General features: G+C 43.3%; 1 protein-coding gene across 6 annotated transcripts in view; it reads right to left on the bottom strand.

Moving 5' to 3' along the window:
* The window catches only part of col12a1a (collagen, type XII, alpha 1a), a 53,773-nt gene that overhangs the window by 17,597 nt on the left and 14,424 nt on the right, over positions 1-21,752 (bottom strand). For 3 of the 6 annotated variants that reach the window (XM_069718860.1, XM_069718862.1, XM_069718858.1), the window contains 29 exons: positions 20,144-20,413; positions 18,080-18,346; positions 17,657-17,849; positions 17,424-17,545; positions 15,629-15,778; positions 15,400-15,519; positions 15,113-15,277; positions 14,880-15,026; positions 14,209-14,348; positions 13,334-13,463; positions 12,285-12,430; positions 11,763-11,892; positions 11,492-11,628; positions 10,373-10,502; positions 10,129-10,268; positions 9,749-9,881; positions 9,525-9,548; positions 8,581-8,720; positions 6,362-6,491; positions 6,144-6,283; positions 5,904-6,033; positions 3,964-4,106; positions 2,374-2,503; positions 2,063-2,205; positions 1,747-1,876; positions 908-1,027; positions 669-815; positions 415-531; positions 128-280 (listed from right to left, as the gene is read on the bottom strand). In XM_069718860.1, coding sequence (XP_069574961.1) covers positions 128-280; positions 415-531; positions 669-815; positions 908-1,027; positions 1,747-1,876; positions 2,063-2,205; positions 2,374-2,503; positions 3,964-4,106; positions 5,904-6,033; positions 6,144-6,283; positions 6,362-6,491; positions 8,581-8,720; positions 9,525-9,548; positions 9,749-9,881; positions 10,129-10,268; positions 10,373-10,502; positions 11,492-11,628; positions 11,763-11,892; positions 12,285-12,430; positions 13,334-13,463; positions 14,209-14,348; positions 14,880-15,026; positions 15,113-15,277; positions 15,400-15,519; positions 15,629-15,778; positions 17,424-17,545; positions 17,657-17,849; positions 18,080-18,346; positions 20,144-20,413 — 4,167 coding nt within the window. The remainder of the gene's footprint in view (positions 1-127; positions 281-414; positions 532-668; positions 816-907; positions 1,028-1,746; positions 1,877-2,062; positions 2,206-2,373; positions 2,504-3,963; positions 4,107-5,903; positions 6,034-6,143; positions 6,284-6,361; positions 6,492-8,580; positions 8,721-9,524; positions 9,549-9,748; positions 9,882-10,128; positions 10,269-10,372; positions 10,503-11,491; positions 11,629-11,762; positions 11,893-12,284; positions 12,431-13,333; positions 13,464-14,208; positions 14,349-14,879; positions 15,027-15,112; positions 15,278-15,399; positions 15,520-15,628; positions 15,779-17,423; positions 17,546-17,656; positions 17,850-18,079; positions 18,347-20,143; positions 20,414-21,752) is intronic. The other 3 variants (XM_069718861.1, XM_069718859.1, XM_069718863.1) reach the window with 2 other exon arrangements.

The raw sequence follows: 21,752 nt of genomic DNA, 5'->3' as shown, positions 1-21,752 counted from the left end.
TGCAATACAAAACAGCAGCATGAAATTGGAAAACAATATGCAAGTGAGAAAAATAAATTGTAGGCTCCGTTTACCAACAGGTTCAACTGTGTGAGACATGAAACTGGCACGGTGGACATTTTCTTACATGTCCTTTCCTTGATGCTGACTCCAGGTCCCTCCAGGTTGGGAGTCTGGGTGTACACGGTGGTGTTGTACAGAGTGTCGGGGGTCAGGCCATCAAAGCAGTAATTACTCTCTGAGCCTCTAACTGTGATCTCCTGAGCTCCGCTCTTAGAGGCTTGAGGAGAAGAAGGGAACAACAGAAGAGCATCCAGATTAAATAGATTCAGTGTGCTAATCTCACAAATTAAAAGTATAGTAATTCAGAAAGGTCATTTGTCATTGTCTCGTGTAACTGAGAATAGAACTTACTGTCAAAAGGATTGACTTTGAGTCTGTAGGATGTGGCTGCTCTGTGAGGGGCCCATCGGATGCAGAAAGAGTCATAACCAACATTGTAAGTGTTCAGGTCTGTCACATTCAGGTACACTAGAAGAAAGCAAACGAGAGCATGGTAAGTACGAGCAGTACAAGTCCACTTCAAAACCTATTTTACTATTCAACACAGGAACCATCCACTCAATTTAGCGCACTTGTGCCTGTTAATCAACAAGTAATCAACTTACATGTGGTGCCTTGACCAGGCAGAGGCGCACTGATGCCTGTGTTGTACTGCGCCAGCACCTTCAGGTCATAGGTGGTTCCAGGTTTCAGGTTGTTCAACTGGTGGGTGGTCACATCTCCGACAAACACCTCCTGGGTGTCATCAGAGCCTGAAAAAGAGATCTCAGTATTATATAAGTGCCTGGAAGCAATGCAGTTGTCAGTGCAGTAAAAATAAGAATGTATTTTCTTCCGTTCATACCTTCAGGCTGGTAGATAAGTTTGTATCCGGTCACCCTGGAGGGGGCGGCGTCCCAGGACACCCTGAAGCGGGTGTACCACTCATCAGAAACACGGAGGTTCCTGGGGCCGAGCATACCCACTGCAAACGAGACAAGAGAGCACAGTCAGCAAAGTTCACTACAACGGCATGCAGGAGCTTTGAACTCCAGAGTTTCAGTGAGTGTTGTGATATGTCAGCAGGATAATGACTTTATTATAGTTCATTGCTCGTAATTACTTTTGAATTATGAAGTAATATCTGCGTGATCAGTGGGATGACAAATTCCACCACATTAAAGAGATTACAAGAAAAAACAATAAGACAATAAGCTGCCTCATGGAGCAGGGAAGCATTACAATATGTAATAATGTTTCTTTTGTTTGAAAGGAAAGATTATGCAAGAGACTGGGCAGCACAGCAAGTATGAGATCTGCCTGATCGGAGTACAGGCAGATCATAACTCTGGCAGAGGCTCTTCTTAAAAAGTCAAGAATGCCAATTATTCCATTTTTGCCAGCGTTCTACAATTCAGGAACCTAATCAATGGACTTGTCTGTTTGGATGTTTGCTCTCTGCTGATTGCATGTGTGTGTACAAAAGTTAATAATATCCTGAATATGCCTTTCCAAACGCTTGATTTGAAGCCTTTTCTGAATTAGTTCAAATAATACACACACACACACACACACACACACACACACACACACACACACACACACACACACACACACACACACACACACACACACACACACACACACACACACACACACACACACACACACACACGTGGTTGCAAAGACGGGGAATGTTTGTACCTGTGGTTCCATCTCCCTCCAGCTCTCCTCCTGGTCCATCACCATAGATGGCAGTCACTTTGATATTATAAGGCGTGTCAGGATCCAGGTTCTGCAGGACCACGTTGTTTCTGTTTCCTGGGACCGTAGTCTACGAGACATGAGACGTATCACGTTAAGAAAAGGATGAATGAAGGAACAAATTAAGGGCATATTTGGGTGAATAAGTTACATTTGCATGAATTACTCTGATTAATGAGAGCTGGTTCATTCATCCAGGCCTACACAGTGAGGACCGTTTATTAAAACTCTCACGTGGAATTATGGACATGCTTACATATTCCTCGATGGGGTCTCCTGTGGTTTGGGCGTAGGTGATGCGGTATTGCACGACAGGACCTTCTGCATGTTCCCAGCTGACGGAGAGAGTGCTGGTGGTGGGGTCGTACACGCGCATGTTCCTCGGGCCACTTCGGGGCACTGAGCACAGAAACAGGAAAAAGTGTTTGTTTGTGCCGTTCGTTACAAACACAGCTGTATCTCACAGGTGTTGTCTTTGCATGTGATAAGAAATGAGGCTATCAGCAACTACTAATACGTACAGGTGAAGGTTTTTGATGCCTACATTACTTCGTCTCAGGTACTTACATGTCTTTCCAGCTTCGATGAGGGAAGGTCCTTCACCGTCACTGTACAGGGCAACAACTCCAACATTGTAATCGGTGTTTGGGAGCAGCTGCTGCAGCAGAGCCGTGGTGGTGGATCCTGGTACCACAATCTGTGCAGAGACACCAAACACGTCAGGACTCATCATCCTTAAAGAGTTTCAGTGCCTTTATATGTGTAAGATCTAACAAAGAACTTAACTTCTTTTTCCGTTTTAACAAAAAGCCATTGTGGCGTGATGGACAGAAATGACGCAGAGCAACACTTACACAAACAAGGACCTTTCCCCTCTCCGCTGACAGCTGCATGGACTGTACTCTACCTTCAAACCCTCCCTTTTACTCAACAGCCCTTTGCTGTCAGCACTGAGTAGAAGCCAAATATTCCTTTGATGTTCGGAGGTGTGGTGGTGGGAGGGGGGCAGTTGGACAGTGAAGACAGCTGATTACATTCGGGCTACCTCCACTCGCTCTCTCTCTTTGTCTTTGGGTTGCTTAGCTGGACAGAATAAGGCCAGAGCTCCTGGAGGGCTCTGGCCTGGTGATGACCTCTACGAGGGAGTGACGGAGGTGGAGAACATCTGAGCAGCAGCGTTTGGTGGCCGGGTGGTGTGTTGGACAGCTGGGTGTCTGCTCGCCATGTTTTCATCTCACGTGTAAATACAACAATGTCTTCTTATTCATTTATTTCTCTTTTGATTGTATCACTTGCTGTCTTCTCTCCGTGCTCAGCAGCATCAGTGTAAAAATAATATCATTGATCGCTCGTACTACAAATCTCCAGCTCGTGTTAAATTTGCTGGTGTTAGCTGAAAAAGACCACATTGTCACTGACTCACATTACTGTCTCTGGCCATGGAAAAGGCCTGAACCTGCCATAAATGTGCTAACACATAGGAAAAAAGGCAGAGTGAGCCTCTCCATCAATGCACAGGGATATACTTCACTTTTAAAAGACCTGGTGAAGAAACTGTTCCTAATGCTGCAATCTTTCTGGCAGATGTTGAAGCTAATGGTGGGATGTAAAAGTAACACTTTAGAAGTTTTTTTTTATTGATTCCTTAAGCAACCCAGAAATCCTTTACGCGTGAAGATGTGGGCACTGTGATGCCAGATGGTGCATTTTGTGTGGAGAGCAGGAGGTGCAATTAAAGAATTTCTGCTTTAATCAACATGTCTTGGTTTTAAACTTTAGTAGTTTGTTACAGAAAAAAAATCCAATTGGCAGTAACTACACACACATGCATGCAAACAAACACATTGCTCTATTGGGTGAACAGACTAATTGCATGTGACAATTAAGAGAATACCCTGACACATGGTAGGCAGCAAATAAAGATTTGTTTTGTCCGGGCCACATGTGCTCACACAGACAGAACTGGATGTGGTCGTCCTCTTCCTCGGTGAATTCCTCTGTGTTTGTGTTTGTGTGGGTTTAATGTAGGATTCAAGGACGTTAGCAGCGTCTTTACTTGTGTTGTAGTATTTGTTATTGTACACCTACTCTTCATGGGTTTTCTTTGCATACATGTGCTATGCTACACTACTTCCCACACAGTGGATGGAAACTCACCGACTCGGAGGGCCTGGCACCAGTCACAGGAGAGTAGACCACCCGGTACTGCTGCACCGGCCCGGTGGCGGCTTCCCAGCGAACGTTCAAAGTGTTGGTCGTGGGGTTGAAAACCTGGATGTTCCTGACGGGGCTGCGCTCCACTGTCAAAGAAGGTCGTTTGAGACAGAGACATAGATAAGAAAGTAAAAGGTTAGGATGACGGTCGTAAAGCACGAAAGGGTACAAAGAGACGAGAAGAGTGATGACAGGGTGACGTGAAGGCCGGCAACATAAGTGGTTTGTAAATGCCGAGAAAATTAGAGGCTAAAACCAACAATTTCACAACACCCAAAATAATGAACCCCAAATGCGTGTATTATATTCCTATTTGTGTTTCAATTGTTCAACTTGACAATAGTTTCATAGGGGTTATTTACAAATGTCTAAATGAAGCCTTTGTGAATCTCCTAACTGCTGCTTCTGTCACTCTCCCTTTGTCTCCGTTTACTAAACACCGTCCTCCCTGGTTTTGTGGAAAGCCAGAGCAGGACGACATGAGAACATTTCAGTAAAATGGGAACAATACTCCCCAGTAACCAATGGAAACAAGTTAAAGACATCATTTAACAATAGTGCTATCAACAGGACACTTCCTGTCAGTGCCCTCAAGGTTAATGAAAAGGATATACAAGGCGTATGTGCAGCCCCGTGTGAAGCTTTCCTTCTAAAAAAACAAACCAAAACAGATGTTTAGAGGCTTTGTGCCGCTCCCCATTATAAACCCCATAAATGCAGGAGGGAAAAACACAGCAAGCGAGCTTCCGTACTTTTAAAGTTTCACAGACCAAAGCTTGTTGCCGAGAAAGCTGCTTTGAATTTTAAGGCTCAATTAACACTGTCTGGGCTCAAACAGTGACAGCAGATACTTCTTTAATTAAATAAGTGGAGAATAAATTGAAGTACTGTCATTTGAAGGGACACGCCAAGGTTATCTAGAGTGGCAGCAATTTCCCAAGCGTTAAAAAGTTTAGTAGCTATCTGAGCTGTTCGAACTGTTCATACTGTGTACGAGTTTGGTTAGGAAAAGGCCACTTAAACACGAAGGACCATTGCTTCAGAAGGGAAAATGGGGGTAACAGTAGCACGCATGGAGCATGACCCTTGCCAAGTAAGTTGAGAGCCATAAAAGATATAATGCCCTCCATTCATTTCTAACCACCCTCCTGTTTCTTTTTTTCCCAAAGGGGAGCCAAATACTCAATATAACCCTTCCCCCATTCCCCAGCCCCACCATTATCCTGACCGCTACCCTTCATTCCAACCTATAAATGGACAATATTACGGTAAAGAAAGAGGAGACACCATTATAATGCTGCCAGTTCAGAGGAATTCCTTCCTACGCAATCACCCCACAAAATGCTGACTCATCCCCAGCAGAGTTTGGTGGTTAAACTGTGGGAGAAACTGTAAAATCCATGTTTCTCAACCAAGTTCAAACTAAGCTGACAGAGCTTTTTATTGTTATTTTATCTTATTTTTCACGTTACATTTCACAAGTAAAGTGTGAATTTATCATGTATTAATTCACTTCTTGAGAAACAACTGGCATTTGATCAGGTTGGTTTGGCTTGAAGGTCTTGAAAGGATTTCGGATGATATCATGAAAGGAGTCGGTTATAACTGCTGCCTTATTGAGGGTTTCTGACATCCAGTGACAGCGAGCCAGCAACGAGGGCCAGTAAGTTCACTCTGGAAAGACATGAATGGATTCCTGACCAAGAAAAAAAATCCCACTGCCGTTATGGAGTGTCTCATTCACAGAAGTACTTTTTTTCTGTCCATTTTGGCTTTTCTAAACCCTGTTAGTTATCTTCACAGGACGTCACAATAACGTCCTTGTATAGATCACCATCGTAACGTGTTACCGACACCGGCGACGACATGCACGCAGTGCTTACATGTTTTGCCGTTCTCAGACATGCGCTGTCCCTCTCCAGCAGAATAAACAGGCAGCACAGTAACAGTGTAGACGGTGTCGGTCTGCAGGTTCTTCAGCACGGTGTTGTAGGTGCTGCCGGATACCTGCACCTGTACAGAAGTACGACAGGACTTACATCAGGTCGTTGTGACTGGACATTTCATGCAAGTCTCGTTTTGTAGTTTACAGAAACAAGCTGCAGGGCTAATTTCCTGCTCACCATCTCTTCCTCTCCTCCAGCTGCAGGGACGTAGAAGATCCTGTGCTGACGCACGTTTCCTTCAGCAGCTTCCCACTGGACGTTCAGGCTGCTGGTCGTGGGGTCGGTCACCTGCAGGTTCCTCACACCACCCAAAGGCTCTGGAGTAACATACAGGTATGATACAGTTATTACTGCACCGACAACAACGGTAAACAACAAGATGGTACACAACTCACTGGTCTTTCCAAAGCTGTTCAGGTCCGGGCTAACTCCTTTGGCGTAAACAGCCACCACACTGATGGAGTACTCGGTGTCAGGGGTCAGCTTGGGGAGCAGGACAGTGTTCTTCTTCCCTCCGACCTGGGTCTAGTCAGGGAAGAATACATGTCAGCTCAATCAGCTACTGATACCGAACCCATGGTGATCATACTGAATGAAGATATGATGGATTTAGCTTCTCGCACAATCGTTTATTAGTTTCGCTGGTTAAAAGTTAACTTGTCTACTCATCCTCTGAGAGGAGTTTAGAATTTCTTTCATCAAATGACATCAAAATATATCATTCATGCTGGAACTTTGAAAACAACCGTTATGAATAGAGGGAAAAGTTATTCCATCTGTTTTTGATTCATAACTCTCCATTGGTTCCTAAAATCAATAACCTGATGGAAGGAATTATATCTGAAAACTACGAGGCTGTCAACATTTCAGAGGAGGAATGTTTTCAGTGGTTTTAGACATGGTTAGTGGACAGTACACTGGCCAAGGTAAACCTGTATGCTGATGACTGAAACAGGCGGATGTCTTGTTATGACTGATGATACATTTACTATGCTGCTTTTATAGCTTGATCTATGAGGAGTTCATTCTAACAGAGTGTGTTAGCATGTGGATTTTAATGGTGTAATGAATGTGTCTGTTTGTATCTGTCTGATTTAATCCTCCTTGGATTTGGTTTGTCTTTGTGAAGCTCTCTCAGGCTTTCTCGACTAAATGTCAGAATCTTTAATCATTAAAAAAACAAAAACAGAAGGACAGAAGATTTATTATTTGTGCAAAATGTGTGTGAGGGATTCCCGAAAAACACACATGCTGTCCCAGACGAACTGGTGCAAAACTCTCTGGGCGAGCTATACTTGTTGAAATCTGAAAGTGAACCAAGACAATTTGGCTAATGCTAGAGTGTTAGCTTCCAATTTTCCATCAACCTTTCAGGATCATATCACCCAGTCAATCGGCACAACAAGTTCTAAAGAGGAAAACATTTTACCTGTGTTAAAAGGGAAACTAATGGTCAACAGGTGACCGACATACCACCTGCCGAGCAGTACAAAACATCTGACAACGTAAATTACAAGGAAAGAAAATTCGATTAGAATTGTAGCTGCCTTCTCCGGGATGAAAAGTGTTGGATGCCATCTGGGTTCTAAAAATAGGTGAAAACAACCGCTGCAAAAAAACAGGGAACTAATAGCCAGATTAGTGAACGCAGCATCTTTGTGCAGCACTTTAAACATAATCGACTGTATAATATACGACACCCGTGGCACAGTACTCTCTCATTACACACACACTGACCTGACTGGGCGAGTGCATTCTATTCGTCATGTACAAACGCACACGCACACCTCAAAATGTGTCATGGTAAGGTTTCATTTGACTTCTCTGAAGCAACTTTTCACATTTATTAGTGCCAAGTAGTTCACAGGAATTTGGTTGGAACTTTTAAAACTGGCTCACAGGGTTGTTTCACAGGTCGTTGGTGCAAATATCAGTCTGTGATCTTGTGTATGGGAACAGGCACTGTTTAGCTCTCCACTGTCTCGTTTTCAGTTCTCGCTTGTGGAATCAATGAGAAACGTCTGACAGAGCAAAACCAAAAATTCAGATGTCATCCAAAAAAGACTTTTATGCATTTAGTAAGGCGGCCAAAAATGCATGACCAGCGGGGGACAGTCTGCAGCGTCAGGAAATACTGAGAAAAAGTAGGAAGGGTTTTGTCCACATCAATGCTGCCGTATCCAAACAAGAGATTAGGAGATTGGACTTTAAATAAACTAAAATAATGCAACACCGGTGGCAGAGTTGCAGCTACACACATCATGGACACAAAGCTGCTCTGGAGGAAGAAACTAATCCACTGACTGGGTGAGAGGCCAAGAAGCCATGAACCACAGTTTGGCTAAGAAAACTGAAGGCCAATGAAGAAGGAAAAGAGGACTAAGGAGTGTGTAGCTCATATTTTAAAGCCAATCACTGCTGCTTATAACCAATAAATGGAAATGTATCAACATTACCAAGTTAGCCTTTTATAAATAATACAATTTCCCTGTCAGGATCACCAGCTGACTGATTTACAGCCAAGTAGTTATTCAGCACAGCCAACCACCACAGCAGCTTCTTTTTTTTAAGAAATAATGACTGTTATTAAGTGTGTTACTGTTGTGTGACTTACTGTCTGAGTCTTGCCTCCAGCTGTGGGGACGTAAGTGATCCTGTAGTTCTGAACTCGGCCCAGAGGCGGAGTCCACCGGGTGTTCAGGCTGGTGGTGGTCTCGTTGAACACTACTAATTCGGTGGGAGGCCCATTAGGTGCTGCAAAGGTTCACATGCACACAAAGGTATCACGATTACAAATAAGTCCATATCTGCTATATGCAGAAAGAGCATTTTCCCAATGGATATCCTTAAAATATCTTTTAAAGACACAGTCCTTGATATTTTGTTCAATTCATGGTAAAAATGTATATTCTTTATCTTCAAAATATCAGTTAGTTTCTTTCTAGATGATACACTTTCTTTATTTTATAGTAAAACAAAGAAGGTCTGCCATTAATTGGTAACAAGGACTGCAGTTTAAAAGAAGAAAAGACAATCCTCCTCAGGGATTTGGTCTTTTCTGAAGAAGGGATGGAGTCTGTTGAATGGCAATGGATTGATGATGATGATGATGATGATGATGATGATGATGATGATGATGGATGAACTGATGAATGCCATGAATAGATGGATGGATGGATAGATGGATGGATGAATAAATGATGGTTGATGGCTTCAAAAACAGGGATTCAAATCCTTGTTTTGCCAGGCATGCATGGTTGAAACCCATCTTCAGCCATTTCATTTGACTGAGGGAGAACATAATCATGAACAAGCCTCAGGATGGATGGACGGCATGGACAATGAGCCAAACACAAACGCAGACAGACAAACACATGATAAAACCGGGCTGTCAGCTGCAGCACCGTTGGAGCGGTGATTGGGTTAAATGCTTTGCTTGACGATGAAACAGTTGTCCAAATGAACAACTGCGTTGATGACTGGTTGAAATGAGAAAACATGCTTTCATCACTTGAAAGGAAAAAAAGCATCCTTTTGCTTTACCACAAACATACTCACTTGGTTTAACAAATTTCCCAGACACTATAGAGGCAGAAATAGAAAGGTATAATGGGCATACCCATGACTGAACATTTCAATCAGCATATTTCCACAATGTAAAATCACAGGATTAATCATTGGTCTCATCTTTGGTCAAGATCCAACACAGACACTGACAAGTAATTTAAGGAAACCAAAGTTATTGTTGTGATGTCATCACACAGATGCGGTGTGCATCTTACATGTCCTCTCGACGCCGAGCAGATCCTCGCTCTCGGATTCATCTGGGTAGATGGCGGTGACGGACACATCGTAGGGCGTGTCTGGCTCCAAGTTCTCCAGGACGTGGGTGAGCTCATCGTTGTTCAGAATCGCCTGATGAGGAAAACACAAACGCAACATGTGGGATGCTGCTTGACTAAACCAAAGACAGCGACACAAGATCCATATTGGACAGATTTTGATGGGATTGGTGTAAAAGTCTGTTTTTCAGATGTTCTCACTGCCTCTTCCGGAGGACTTTTCCAAAGCCTCGCCAAGGCACTTACTGTGGGACTCATCAAAGAATACCTGCATGATTTATTCCAAATGTAAACATCTTGGATAGCTGGTTTTCTCTTACGTATTGGAAGTTGGTATCTCCCTTCTTAGCCCAGCCAATGCGATACAGAGCCACGTCAGGGGCTCCGTGCTCCCACGTAGCTCTGAAGCTGGTCTGGGTCACTTCTGAGAAGCGCAGGTTCTTTGGTGCTGGAACAACATCTGTGGAGCAGAGGGAAGGAAGGTGGTTGTGATCTCTCAGTGAGAAGCAGGCAGAGGACATCTGTGACCCACTTTGTCACCATGACAATAATTTTCATTCCTACCCGTGATTCCCTCTCCCAACATTGGCTGTCCAGGTCCTTCATCGTAGATTGGAGTAACAGCTAAAGAATACTCAGTCTGTGAGACCAGGTTGTCCAGTATGCTGGTGGTTAAATGTCCTCCTACTTCCAGCTGCAGAAAAATTCAAACACGCTTGTTAGATATTTTTAAATGAAATCAACAAATCAAAGAAAATTTACTAATTTACAAAAGAACTTCAGGTGTTTTTCTCCTCGGTCAAATTTTGCAAAGAGCTGCAAAACTTTAATTCCGTTCTCAGCCTCCCAACTTTCCAGGAATACTCGCGGGAGCAGTAAAGTGCACCTCATAAAACTGGTAGGAAACTTGACCAAAGGGTATAAAACTGAGGAAACTGGGAACAAACAAGACACAACAAAAAGCAAAAGACTTTGACCGGACACCTGCAATACTTGTTACAACTCAGGTTTTAATGTTTATTAGCTAAATGTTAAGAAATTTAACTTAAGTTTCTCTATAACCTTCAACGGTTGCTATATGTTTGTCTGATCATGTGAGTTGTTGGTCTGAATGAGGACTTCATTTTCTCTCCCAGGACCATAAAAACAATTTAAAGGCTTCACCTGCAGGGACTTTGTGCTGTCAGTGTCACGCTGTCACACACAAACCTGTAAACCCTCAGCCCACGATTCACTTGTGTTTCCACTCTAAGAGCTTCGAGCACCACCTCCACCTGATTTACAGTGGAGGAAGTAACAAAACACAGACCAGAGTTTGCCGCTGTAGCCCAAGAACTCCCAAAAGGGAACACGCGACCATAAAGTATGCGTCCAATCCCCACCACCGTAACGACCCTTTAAACCCCGCAAAACCGTGTTCTGATAGTTTCATAATCTTTTCACTGGACTCCAGAACATTCCCTGATGTCCACCCAACCAGCTGCAGTCTCCATTACGTGTTCTCAGCCAATATAATAAAGGATCAGTCAAAAATATCTACTGAATATGAATTCATCACCACCAAACCTGATGACTCTAACAGACAACAGGTAACGCACGAGGAGTCGAGGACCGGTCAAAACGTAGGCTGCTATCATCTTGCTTGCGTGCAGTCGGAAGGAAGGAAAAGTAAACACAACTCACTTCTTTGGCTCCTCCATCCTCGGGCTTGTAGGTGAGGATGTACTTGCGAACGGCACCAGGAGCAGCATCCCAGATGAGCCTCATGCTGCTGTGGGTGATCTCACGAACCCTCAGCTCTCCCGCAGGTGGCATCGGCACTGAACAAGGCACCGAAGTTCAGTAGTTGACAGTTAGTGTTAATGTTCATTAATATGAATGAAAAAGTTATATGAGCTTCTTTAAATGTGTTCTGGATTATATTAAATGAGTTTGTGATCATGCGACAACGTACAGGTGACTCCCTGCTGGGTCAGAGGTTCACTGGCTGATTCTCCATGGAGGGCGAAGAGGGAGAGCGTGTAGGCCGTGTTGGGGAGCAACTTCACCAGCTGGACTTCAGTTGTATCTCCTCCCACTCTCATCTGGAAGGAGACCAAAGCACACAAACAGCATGAGGTCAGAGGACGGGCGGACGACGGGGACTCCTCAGTGACATCGATTGAGATGTGTGAAAAAGAACATTTAGAGAAATATTAATATTGAAGCACAGCTGCTGAATCTGGTTTTGACCATGACACCTTATGAACAAATGTATCTGTTCCCTTGGCAGTGAGCTCATGGTTCATCCACCCCTTTGTGGCTAACAACGTTCCTTTGTATTTTCCCTTTTGCCTTGTCTGCTGGATGATGAGACAAACACTGGTGGCTTTGTCAAATGTTATTTCAATGTGTGACGTCTGTATTTCGTCAAAACTGTGCTGACAGTAGATTGAAGTATCCGGTGCGTTCTCAGTGTTCAAACATCGTAGCTCACCTCCTGCTCGGCGGTGGGCTGTGTGGCGTTGATGGCGCTGTAGAGCAGCATGTAGCCCGTAGCTCCATCCGCCTGCTCCCACCTCACTCGCATGGTGGTGGTCCGCTCATCATAAATGTTTATCATCTTCACGTCACTCAGGGGCACTGGCCAACCAGAAAATCATGTTAATGGCAGCAAACATTGGCACAGTCAAATTTAGGTTTTAACTAATGCTTGCAATTGTGAATGTATTTATTTACATATATGAACACAGCAAATGCTGACATAAATACCTAGTTTAGCTAATAGGGATGCATACTTTCTCTGTATGTTCCTTTGATTGCATTACATTTTTTTCATGTCATTAACACCGCACAAGCTCAACCTTCCCTGCTTTTTTACATGTATTTTTTATAGAAAACTTAAATGTTTGCTTTTCTAGAGAGCACCAATGAAACAACAATTAACAACATCTTAAAAGAAACAAATAAAGAAGTCAGCATTGTGCTCAAAGCTGAGTGTAATTGTGTAAATTGCCTCTCAATTTACATTTAATTAGGATTTACTGTTTCTGTCTTTTGGCTGCCATGTATGGTTTTATAAACAATACCTAGATACATGTATATACTACCGTTGAACATTTTAACAATGGAGACCACACAGGAGTCACTGAGTACGTTAAATCGATGCCATGCAACTGAGCCAGAGAGATTCAGTGATGGTGGCTGACTCAAAGGGAAACTGCTCATAAAAGTAAATGCTAGAAGATCATGAGAGTAAAAGAGCCTGTTTTAATTTAAAGTGTTGCTCTTTGACAATCCCATTTTTCTGGGTTTCCTAGAAGGCGGAAAAAGGCTCTTAGCGTTAGACTCTAAATCATAGAGACTTTCAAGCATGCTTCTCTTGTGTAGATCACTTTGTCCATTTTTAGTCATGTCATAGTAGGGCTGTTTACAGTTAGATTTAAGCAATGTTTACCATGTGTAGATTTTTATTAGTGAATCTCTTTAAATCAAATGAAGCAACCCTAGAAGTACGCCAAAAAACAAAACAAAAAGATAACATACATGTGGTCTCTAATCCTTTTAGGGGCTCGCTGCTCTCCTCTCCCACCACGGAGTAGACGTTGACCAGGTACTCTGTCAGAGGGTTGAGGCTCTGGAGAATCACTGTGGTCTCGGTTCCACCCACAAACACCTAACAGCAGACGGGAGAGTAAAAAGATCCGAGTTAAAGGAGTCATTTTTGGGGGGCAATCTCTTTGGTTCAAAGCTCTCACATCCATGAGTTACACATTTTTGATGAAGTTTGCATGTCTGTAGACACTTTTTGGAAATATTGTGGTTGCATAAGGTGCAATGGTAGAGTGAAAAAGAGAATGTGGCCAATAATCAATTTAGCAGTAAAACAATCAATGCTCCGATCTGTTTACTGGAGGGATTTAATTAAGCTTTCCATTTAAAACCAGAGAGCCATCTGACTTTCTTTTTATTTTTTTTTTAAACTAAGCATTTGGGTTTAGCATGCCAAATCCATAAACAACAATAAAACCTCATTCATAATGTTCACTATGAAACAAAACAATGGGAGCTGGACACAAACAAACATCTCCCGCATGTAATTAGATTCAGACACCAAGAATGCATCTCTTCCACACATTGTGAAGCCAAGACCCTGCTGGCCACCAGAACGATCAGCCACGAAGTCATTATTTGCTTTCTAATCCTCTAAACCGAGAGTTGAGTGTTTTTGTTTCTTTGCCCCGTGTCAGACTGTAATGTAATTAGACACCAATACAGCGAGAAGCCAACAGAAACATGAAGCTGGAAATATAAGTTTTTTTCCCATCAGTATCTCGTTAGAAACAGCGGGTGAGGACAGCAGTAAGCAGAGAAGCACTACAATCAGACTGAGGCCATTTTTGGTTTCATGGCTTGTATACCTGTTGTGGGCGTCCTGACGGACTCATGTACTCCACACGGTACTTCTCCACCGGGCCATCAGGAGCGATCCAGGTAGCTCTGAAGGACTGGTGAGTCACCTCGGATGTCACCAGATCGGTGGGTGGATCCGGAGCACCTCCTATTTCAATGCAACCAGAGAAAGATGGAAACTGCTGCATGGGTAATCTCAGGGGATATTATACACCGTCGTGTAAAAGTATGCCTGCTTTGTAATTAACATGCTTCACAGTCTCGCTACAAAAGTTATATATGACGGAAAAAAATATTAAAAAAAGATCTGGCAATGGATAAAAACATCCCATTCCCAGTGATAACAAGTCCTAACAGAACCTAGTACACAGAAGAGCACTTATCGAGACTGTAAAGCCGCTTCCTCCCCAGGAAGTTCCCCTACAGTGTTCAATAGTAGCTCTTTAATTTGATTAAGGAGCAGACCATTTTCTTTTCCAGGGCGGCAGAAAGAATTTTAGGGGAAGGACAAAAAAAATAGATCTTCAATATTTTCCAAGGGCTTGGAGTTCTTAGTGTTTTTATTAATGTTTGTAAAGCAGAAGACTTCCGTCCTTGCAATTAAGTGTGCTGCTTGTTGTTGCTTTCTTAACTTTCATCATTCAGAGATTTGTATTCTCAGATCTAAGACCACACGTACCTGGTCCCTTGACACTGTTACAGAGGTTGTCATTAACTTTGTCCACAATGTCCAACAGGAAGGAGAAATCAGCCACGTTGTACATGTGAATCTCTTCCGGGTCAGAGGCGATGGACCTCAACTCATTCTCATCTGCGTTCTTCACACCTACAATGATCAAGTCGAGGGTCAATAGCGGTTGTGTTTGTTTACGTCATACAATGTGTTCGCGAAAAGACTGGATCTTTGCTCACCGATGGCGTAGAGCTCGATGCCCTGATCACGTAAACCCTGAGAGTTGACGATGACATCGTCCTGGGATTTGCCGTCAGTGATCAAAACACCGATCTTGCGAGCTTTGGGTCGCATCCCGACATTCTCTTTGAAATTGTTCTGAAGGAGGTAGTTCAAAGCGAGACCTGCAATGAAGACATAGATGCATTGACATTTTAGACACAGTGTAAAATTTCCCACCGTGCCCACATAAAAAGAGGTGGCAGTGCCATCACTAGCAAAATGTTAAATAAACAGGTTTAAGTACCTGTCAAGGTGTTTCCTCCTTTGTAGGGCAGGTTAGCCACAGCCTCCAGGAGGGAGTCCCGGGTTCGATGAGCATCCAAATGCCATTCAGTCTTTGGGTCTCCACTGTACTGAGCAAGTCCTGAAGACACCACAAAACCCTTGTTAGACCAACTCAAAGAAACCTTTTTTGTTTTATTAGGAATAACATGCTGACTCGAATTATTGTTGCTCATTCTGGGTAGACCCACCAATTTGGACCCGTTCAGGACCAATGTCGAAGACTCCCACCATACGGGCAATAAAGGCACGAATGGTCTTGAAGTTAAGACGTCCGATACTCCAGGAGCCGTCCACCAGCAGCACGATGTCAGCCTGTGCATTGGTCTTACACATCACATCTGACAGAGCAGAGGTTTACATGTCAGAGAGGACGGAGGTTCAAGTTTCAAATGAGATGCAATTTAACTATCATGAACAAAAGTGGTATTTGTGTGGGTGTGTTGGTGGGTGGGAGTAAAAAATGATGCAAGAGGTGTTCAAGGAAACTTGAGAAGTGAAGAAGGAAGGAAAGAAAGGTTCATGACATGAAGTTTCATTTTAGGCATTGAACAAAAAGACATCGAAACAACTTCCAGAATGCTTCAGAAACATCTCCACAAGCTAGAAGCAAAGTAGTGTCTCTTTGCTTCTGATGTTTTTCTCAGATAACTTTTATTAGTATCTTCTTGTCTTTGCAGCATGTTGAGGCAGTGTTTCGTTCAGTTGTTCTTTTTGGATCCACAAGATCGTCCCCGGGGCAGATCAGAAGCATATACCCTCACTGGGCTGGTGACAAATCAAAGGCCCCAACTGGAGAGATTATTGCGCCCTCCAGAGCAGCAAGGAAATATTCACATCCTGCTTTCCAAACACCTGCGTGATGACAAGGGAGGCATCCGATCCTGTGTACCTAAAAGAGGGCTAGCAGATGTGCAGCAGCGATAGGCAGATGTTGCTCTAATTACCACTGTCTGCAACTGAAAACAGGTTACATGAAGCTTGATTTACACAGAAAACCCAAACCAGCAGAGGTACACAAACATGTCTGCGAACATATATCATCTCCAACAGGCGGGTCTTTTACAGGCATAACGATAAAAAAGAGAGAATAAGATACCAGACTTCATAAGCTATTGCCTATCTTTTGCTTAAGATGAAAATGTGAAAAGAGGAAAAGTATATAAAGCTGTAAAAAATGATGTTCTCAAGTAATTCAAGTAGTTCTTAATAAATTAGTGCAACAAATAAGAGAGAATGCGTCTTGAGACTTTTGGGGCACTCAAAACTTTCTTCAGAGGCGTATTGAAAACTGAGCGGTAACGAGTAGAACTACAATGAAGCGTGGGATTCTCTCGCCTCTTGTAGTTTATATGTTGTGGAGTTGCAAGTTGTCACTGAATCTACTTTATTAGGACCGAGCTTTGGGCCGAGCGGTTAAGTTGACCTTTCCAGTTCCTTCCAGCAAACACAACATTTTTCCTCTTCTCACACTTACTGCCTGCCACGCTCTGACTCACTGGGTAGTAAAACCTTTTATAACTGCAAACAGATTATACGCGCATGGCTCGTATCTACTCTGGCTGTACTTGGACTGGAAATAAAAAGCGGAAGCCCAAAGTGACACAAAGAAGAAAGCGAGAAAAGGGCAGACAGATGGAAATGCCATTATGTCTGTTATTTCGCGAGACAATTAGCTTTGAGGAAAGGCATTTGCAGAAACTCTTCAGTTTTTATGAGGCATGGGGTTTAGAGTGTATTTTCCTAAGTAGAAATTTACTATGTGATACAGCCTCCAATGTTTGACTGTTGCTGCAGAGAGACTTAACATACTGGAGACACAGCCTTGAAAGCGTTGACAGATATTGTAACAGAATGACGAAAACCATTTGTTCATGTTCTCGTTAGTTTTAGACTCCAACATGTTCTTCTGTTATCCCTTCTTAAGAAATAAACCATGGAAATCATATACATGTGATTTTATGGGAGAATATTTGAAAACCTTACTTGGTATCTCAAAAGTTGGATCAGGTGCATCCATGTAAGTGGTGTTCTCCTCTCCAGCCAATGGTACACTCTCTCCTCCCTCAAACATACCAACCACACTCACTGTGTATTTGGTATCAGCTCTGCAGACCCAAAAAAAACAAACGATTTTCTTTAGGTGATGGGCTGCAGGAATTTCCTTCTACATTCATATGACAAAGAGAATAAAATGAGAAATCAGCTTGGAGACACACCTGAGCTCCTCCAGAACCACGGTGTTGTCAAAGGGACCAACAAGAAGTTCTCCCAAGTCAATGTCATCTCCAACAGGGTGGAAGGCGACCTTGTAACCCTTAACGTCACCTGGAGCATGGTCCCAGGTGACACGGAAACTGGTCTTGCCGGGCTCTGAAGTCTGAAGGTTCCTTGGACCTTTATAAGGTGACACTGGAGACAAGAGAAATGCATCGATTAAAACAAAAATAAGACTGAACTACATGTTAACATTTCAGAAACTAAGTCTTAAAGTGTTACAAAATGAAGCTGAAGAGGAGATATGTGCATTTACTGTAATATTGCTAAAGGATGTGGATGGTTGTCATGGATAATCAAACTTTTCTTAAACTTGGCAACAGGGAAAGCAATATTTGTGGTGTAGCGGACGGCGGCCAACGTACGTGTTGTTCCTTCTCCTTGCCTTGCTTTGCCTTCTCCGGAACGGTAGACTGGCAGGACAGTGATGTCGTAGGTGGTGAGGGGAGTAAGGCGTCTCAGCACCGTGAAGGTGGTGCCACCTGGTACTTTGGCTGCAAGCTGGCGTCCTCCTGACTGGGGTTTGTAAGTAACGCGGTAGTTGAGCACGTTTCCAGGTGCCGCTTGCCACGTCACCTTCATGGTCTTCTCCGTCTCCTCTGAGACAACAATCGTTCTGCCTGCAGCCGAGACTGCAAGAACGGCAAAGAGAAAAGGAACAAAGGTTGAAGAGGAGAAATGATGAATGGATGGTCTGAGGTTGAATGTAGACTTTGGGCCTTGTTCAGACGGGAATTTGTTCCGTTAACCTCCCATGTTTCCAAGATACCTTTGGAAATATAAGCAGCATTGCTTTCCTGCTACTAAGTAAACTAAACATTAACACACTTCACGACCACCCAGTCTTTCATCTAGATATCTGCTTAGTTTCCACACGCGTGTGAATGCAAACCTAACAAAATATTTCAGATTTCCCGACGTATACATTAAACAGGCACACGTTTACAAGATTGATTGTGTTTAGTTGGCGGGTTTTTGGGAGCAAGACTTAGATGTCTTGCAAATTTGAGCAAACCCATAGTTCCCATTTTTCCATCGAGTGTTTCTTATTTTCAGAGCAGGAAGGGCAAGTGTGAATTGTCAGAGGCTTCGAAACGAGCTGAGGAAAATATTCAGCATGGTCAACTTCAGAGGGAGGACTTTTATGAACGGAAAAAAGAAGCGCATCCAAGTTTGCCGTGTGTGGCTCGGCCCAGAAGAGACCTGTGATTTGTGTAAAGCACATGGAGAGTGAGAAACAGATAGAGGGTCGAAAAGCAAAGGAAGGAATGAGCGAAGCGAAGGTTTACGTCTGCAAAGCTGCCTGGTGGTTGTGTTTGGTGTCCGTGCCACCTTTCCTTCTTGCCAGAATCAATAAACACTAACGATGGTTGGAAATATTTTTCCTTGAGCACATTCCATTTCACTAACTGGTGGACATGAGCCCTCCCAACTGGTGCAAGTTTCCGCTCCATGTGCTTTTCTCATCCAAGCTTGAGTGTAGTCTAACAAGGGAGCGGCTGATGTCTATCTGTTCTGCGTCTCCCATGAAAAGCGTGTGCAGGTGTGTTGGACATTACATCACCGCTATACATGCACCACACAAAGCAAGGGCCAACAGCCATGACGTTATTTCAAAGCTCAACAAAATGAACTGAACAGGAGTTACTGACAGATCCATACTTCTATATAAAAAAACCAAAATGGTACTTTCAGCTGTGTCTCTGGATTTTTAAACCTGCGTCACTGCCCCAGATTTCTCAGCAATGACCTCCTAAATTGTATCTGCAGCTTAAGAGACACATGAAACGTTATGGCTTAAGATGCCTTCATGAGAAGGTCGTCCTGAACGGCATTCTTCGGTTTCAAAGTGATTTTACTGACTGTTAAATTTCTCTTTTTTTTAAACAGTGCAGCTATCCGTTTTATAGTCATTGGTGGGAACCTTTTGAGGCCATGTACCACTCTGGATTTGTATCAAACCAAATTTCCAAGCACCACTTCCCTCTGCAGATGCCAATAGTTTTTTTCATGAAATAAAAGTAACTGATTTAACCATAAAATGTTAAAATCTGAATCCAACTGCGTCAAGCTAACGTTAGCGTAATGTAATGTCCAACGGTACATGTTACATGTCAGCCGACATGGCTAAGTGCAGGCAAGTTGAATTTCTAAAATATTGAAATAACTATCAGCTAATTTTTACATTATTGTAATGTTAGGCCTTTCAGCAAGCGTCTCGCCGACCAACAGGTCGAGCCTCACATGCTCCCAGTGGTTCACATACCAGACTTTGGGAATTACTGTTCTAGATATTCCCAAGATGAAACATTCAGAAACTTCAAAAGAAAAAAATGGGAAGGAAAAAGAATAACATAAAACTACCCAGGAAAAGAAGGACGGGAGAAGAAGTGTTTGATGGAGGAGTTAAAGCCCCCTCAGTAACTCACCATCTGTGGTTTCCTCTCCAACCAGTGGCTGGCCCTCTCCATGGCCGTAGAGAGCGAACACAGAAACCTGGTAACGTGTCTCTGGGGTGAGACCCTCCAGAACTGTGGCGGTGGTGTCTCCTGCTATTGTCTGCTCGCCAGCCTCCTCAGTGAACAGTGATTTCCACCGGATCCGGTACTGACGGACATTACCCGGAGCCGCAGCCCAGGACACAGCAAAACTTGTGTCAGTGACGTCTTTGGTAACCAAGTCTCTGGGTGAGCCGAGCTCTGTGGAGAAATTCAAAAGAAGAGCATTACACACAGAAGTAGATCAACCGGTGGAAGTAGATGCAGAAATAAAGGTTTACTTTTGTTTGCCTAAACAATTTTCAGAGGATTTTCCTGGTTTTGATTTGCTTCCATGCATAATAACTGAGCTTAGATGATGGTTTTGGTGCTAAATTATAAAAAAAAAAAATTACAAAAAAATGCTCTTGGGTGCTCCAACCCAGCGATGGCTTCGTCCAGGTGGTGTTGATTTCTAATGCAGATATATGGAGACTAGAGGAAGTGGACGAGACACAAAATGGCCAAGGCGAACAACCCCGGTGATAAACCACCAACACTCACTCATCTGTCTCCGCTTTAACCCCTCAGGATCTGTTCGAAGCTGATTTGCTCCCCTCATAATAAGAGACTGTTGGAAAAAGTTCTGCAAAACTAATCACAAATCACACATCCTCAGCACCTCTCCTGGCAGCACTTTAATTTTCCATTGAAACGGAGGAAACCCGATCCACAAAAGTGTGTTTGCCACAAATGCAGATGTTGCGTTCTCCCTTTCTCTGCTTCACTCACTTTTCTTGCGAGACCATCATGAAAGTAGAAACACAGAAATACATTGAAAGGAATTTTGTGGCGGTGTCTCGTGATAAACAGCCAGCACATGCTCAATTAAGAGGGATACCCATGTTGAGATGGACTCTCCGGTCTGGCTGCCATAGAGAGAAGCTTGGATCTACCACAGGAGGATGAGCTCCCACACAACCTCCGGGATGCTGATCCTCATTCAAGCCCCTGAGCTCTTACATGCCAGCAGCTAACGACAGTATAATCACAGGCATAGCAGAGCCATGCAGCTGGGTGGTCCCACTCAAACCTCATTCATCAAACCTCACCAAATGAGCTTTAATAAAAAAAAAAATTAAAAATTTAAAAAAAGGCAATTGCAAAGAATGAAAATGCAACACAAATCTACCGCAAATTAAATGCTTGATGATTTGGAAATGTTAAGCACTGTGTCTTTCTGTCACGCTATGAGTCCGTCTCAGAGTCCACCCGTTCCAGATCAACTGGAAACTGATCTGGACAGAAGTAAACGCAGCAGCTGAGCCTGCCAAGCAGAGCGATCTGCACCTTGAGAGCAGCAGAGGCCACTTATCAAGAGTGATGGTCTCAAACACAAAAACTAATAAAGGGATCCAGATTTTGAAGGACCATGAAAACAGTGTGGACCATTTATAAATACCCAGCTCGTTCCATCAGAACAGTTATTTTTGCCAAGCAAAAGGAAGCGGATGAACTTAACTGACTTTTCCGGCTGTGTGTGTGAACCAAGGGCGAAAGG

Source organism: Brachyistius frenatus, unplaced genomic scaffold (genome assembly GCF_029030835.1).
Source record: "Brachyistius frenatus isolate BFR_SWC_R1_liver_20210118 unplaced genomic scaffold, ASM2903083v1 Contig_201, whole genome shotgun sequence".
Classification (NCBI taxonomy): domain Eukaryota; kingdom Metazoa; phylum Chordata; class Actinopteri; family Embiotocidae; genus Brachyistius; species Brachyistius frenatus.
Note: the sequence above shows the minus strand (reverse complement) of the source record. Positions and strands in the feature narration are given on the sequence as shown.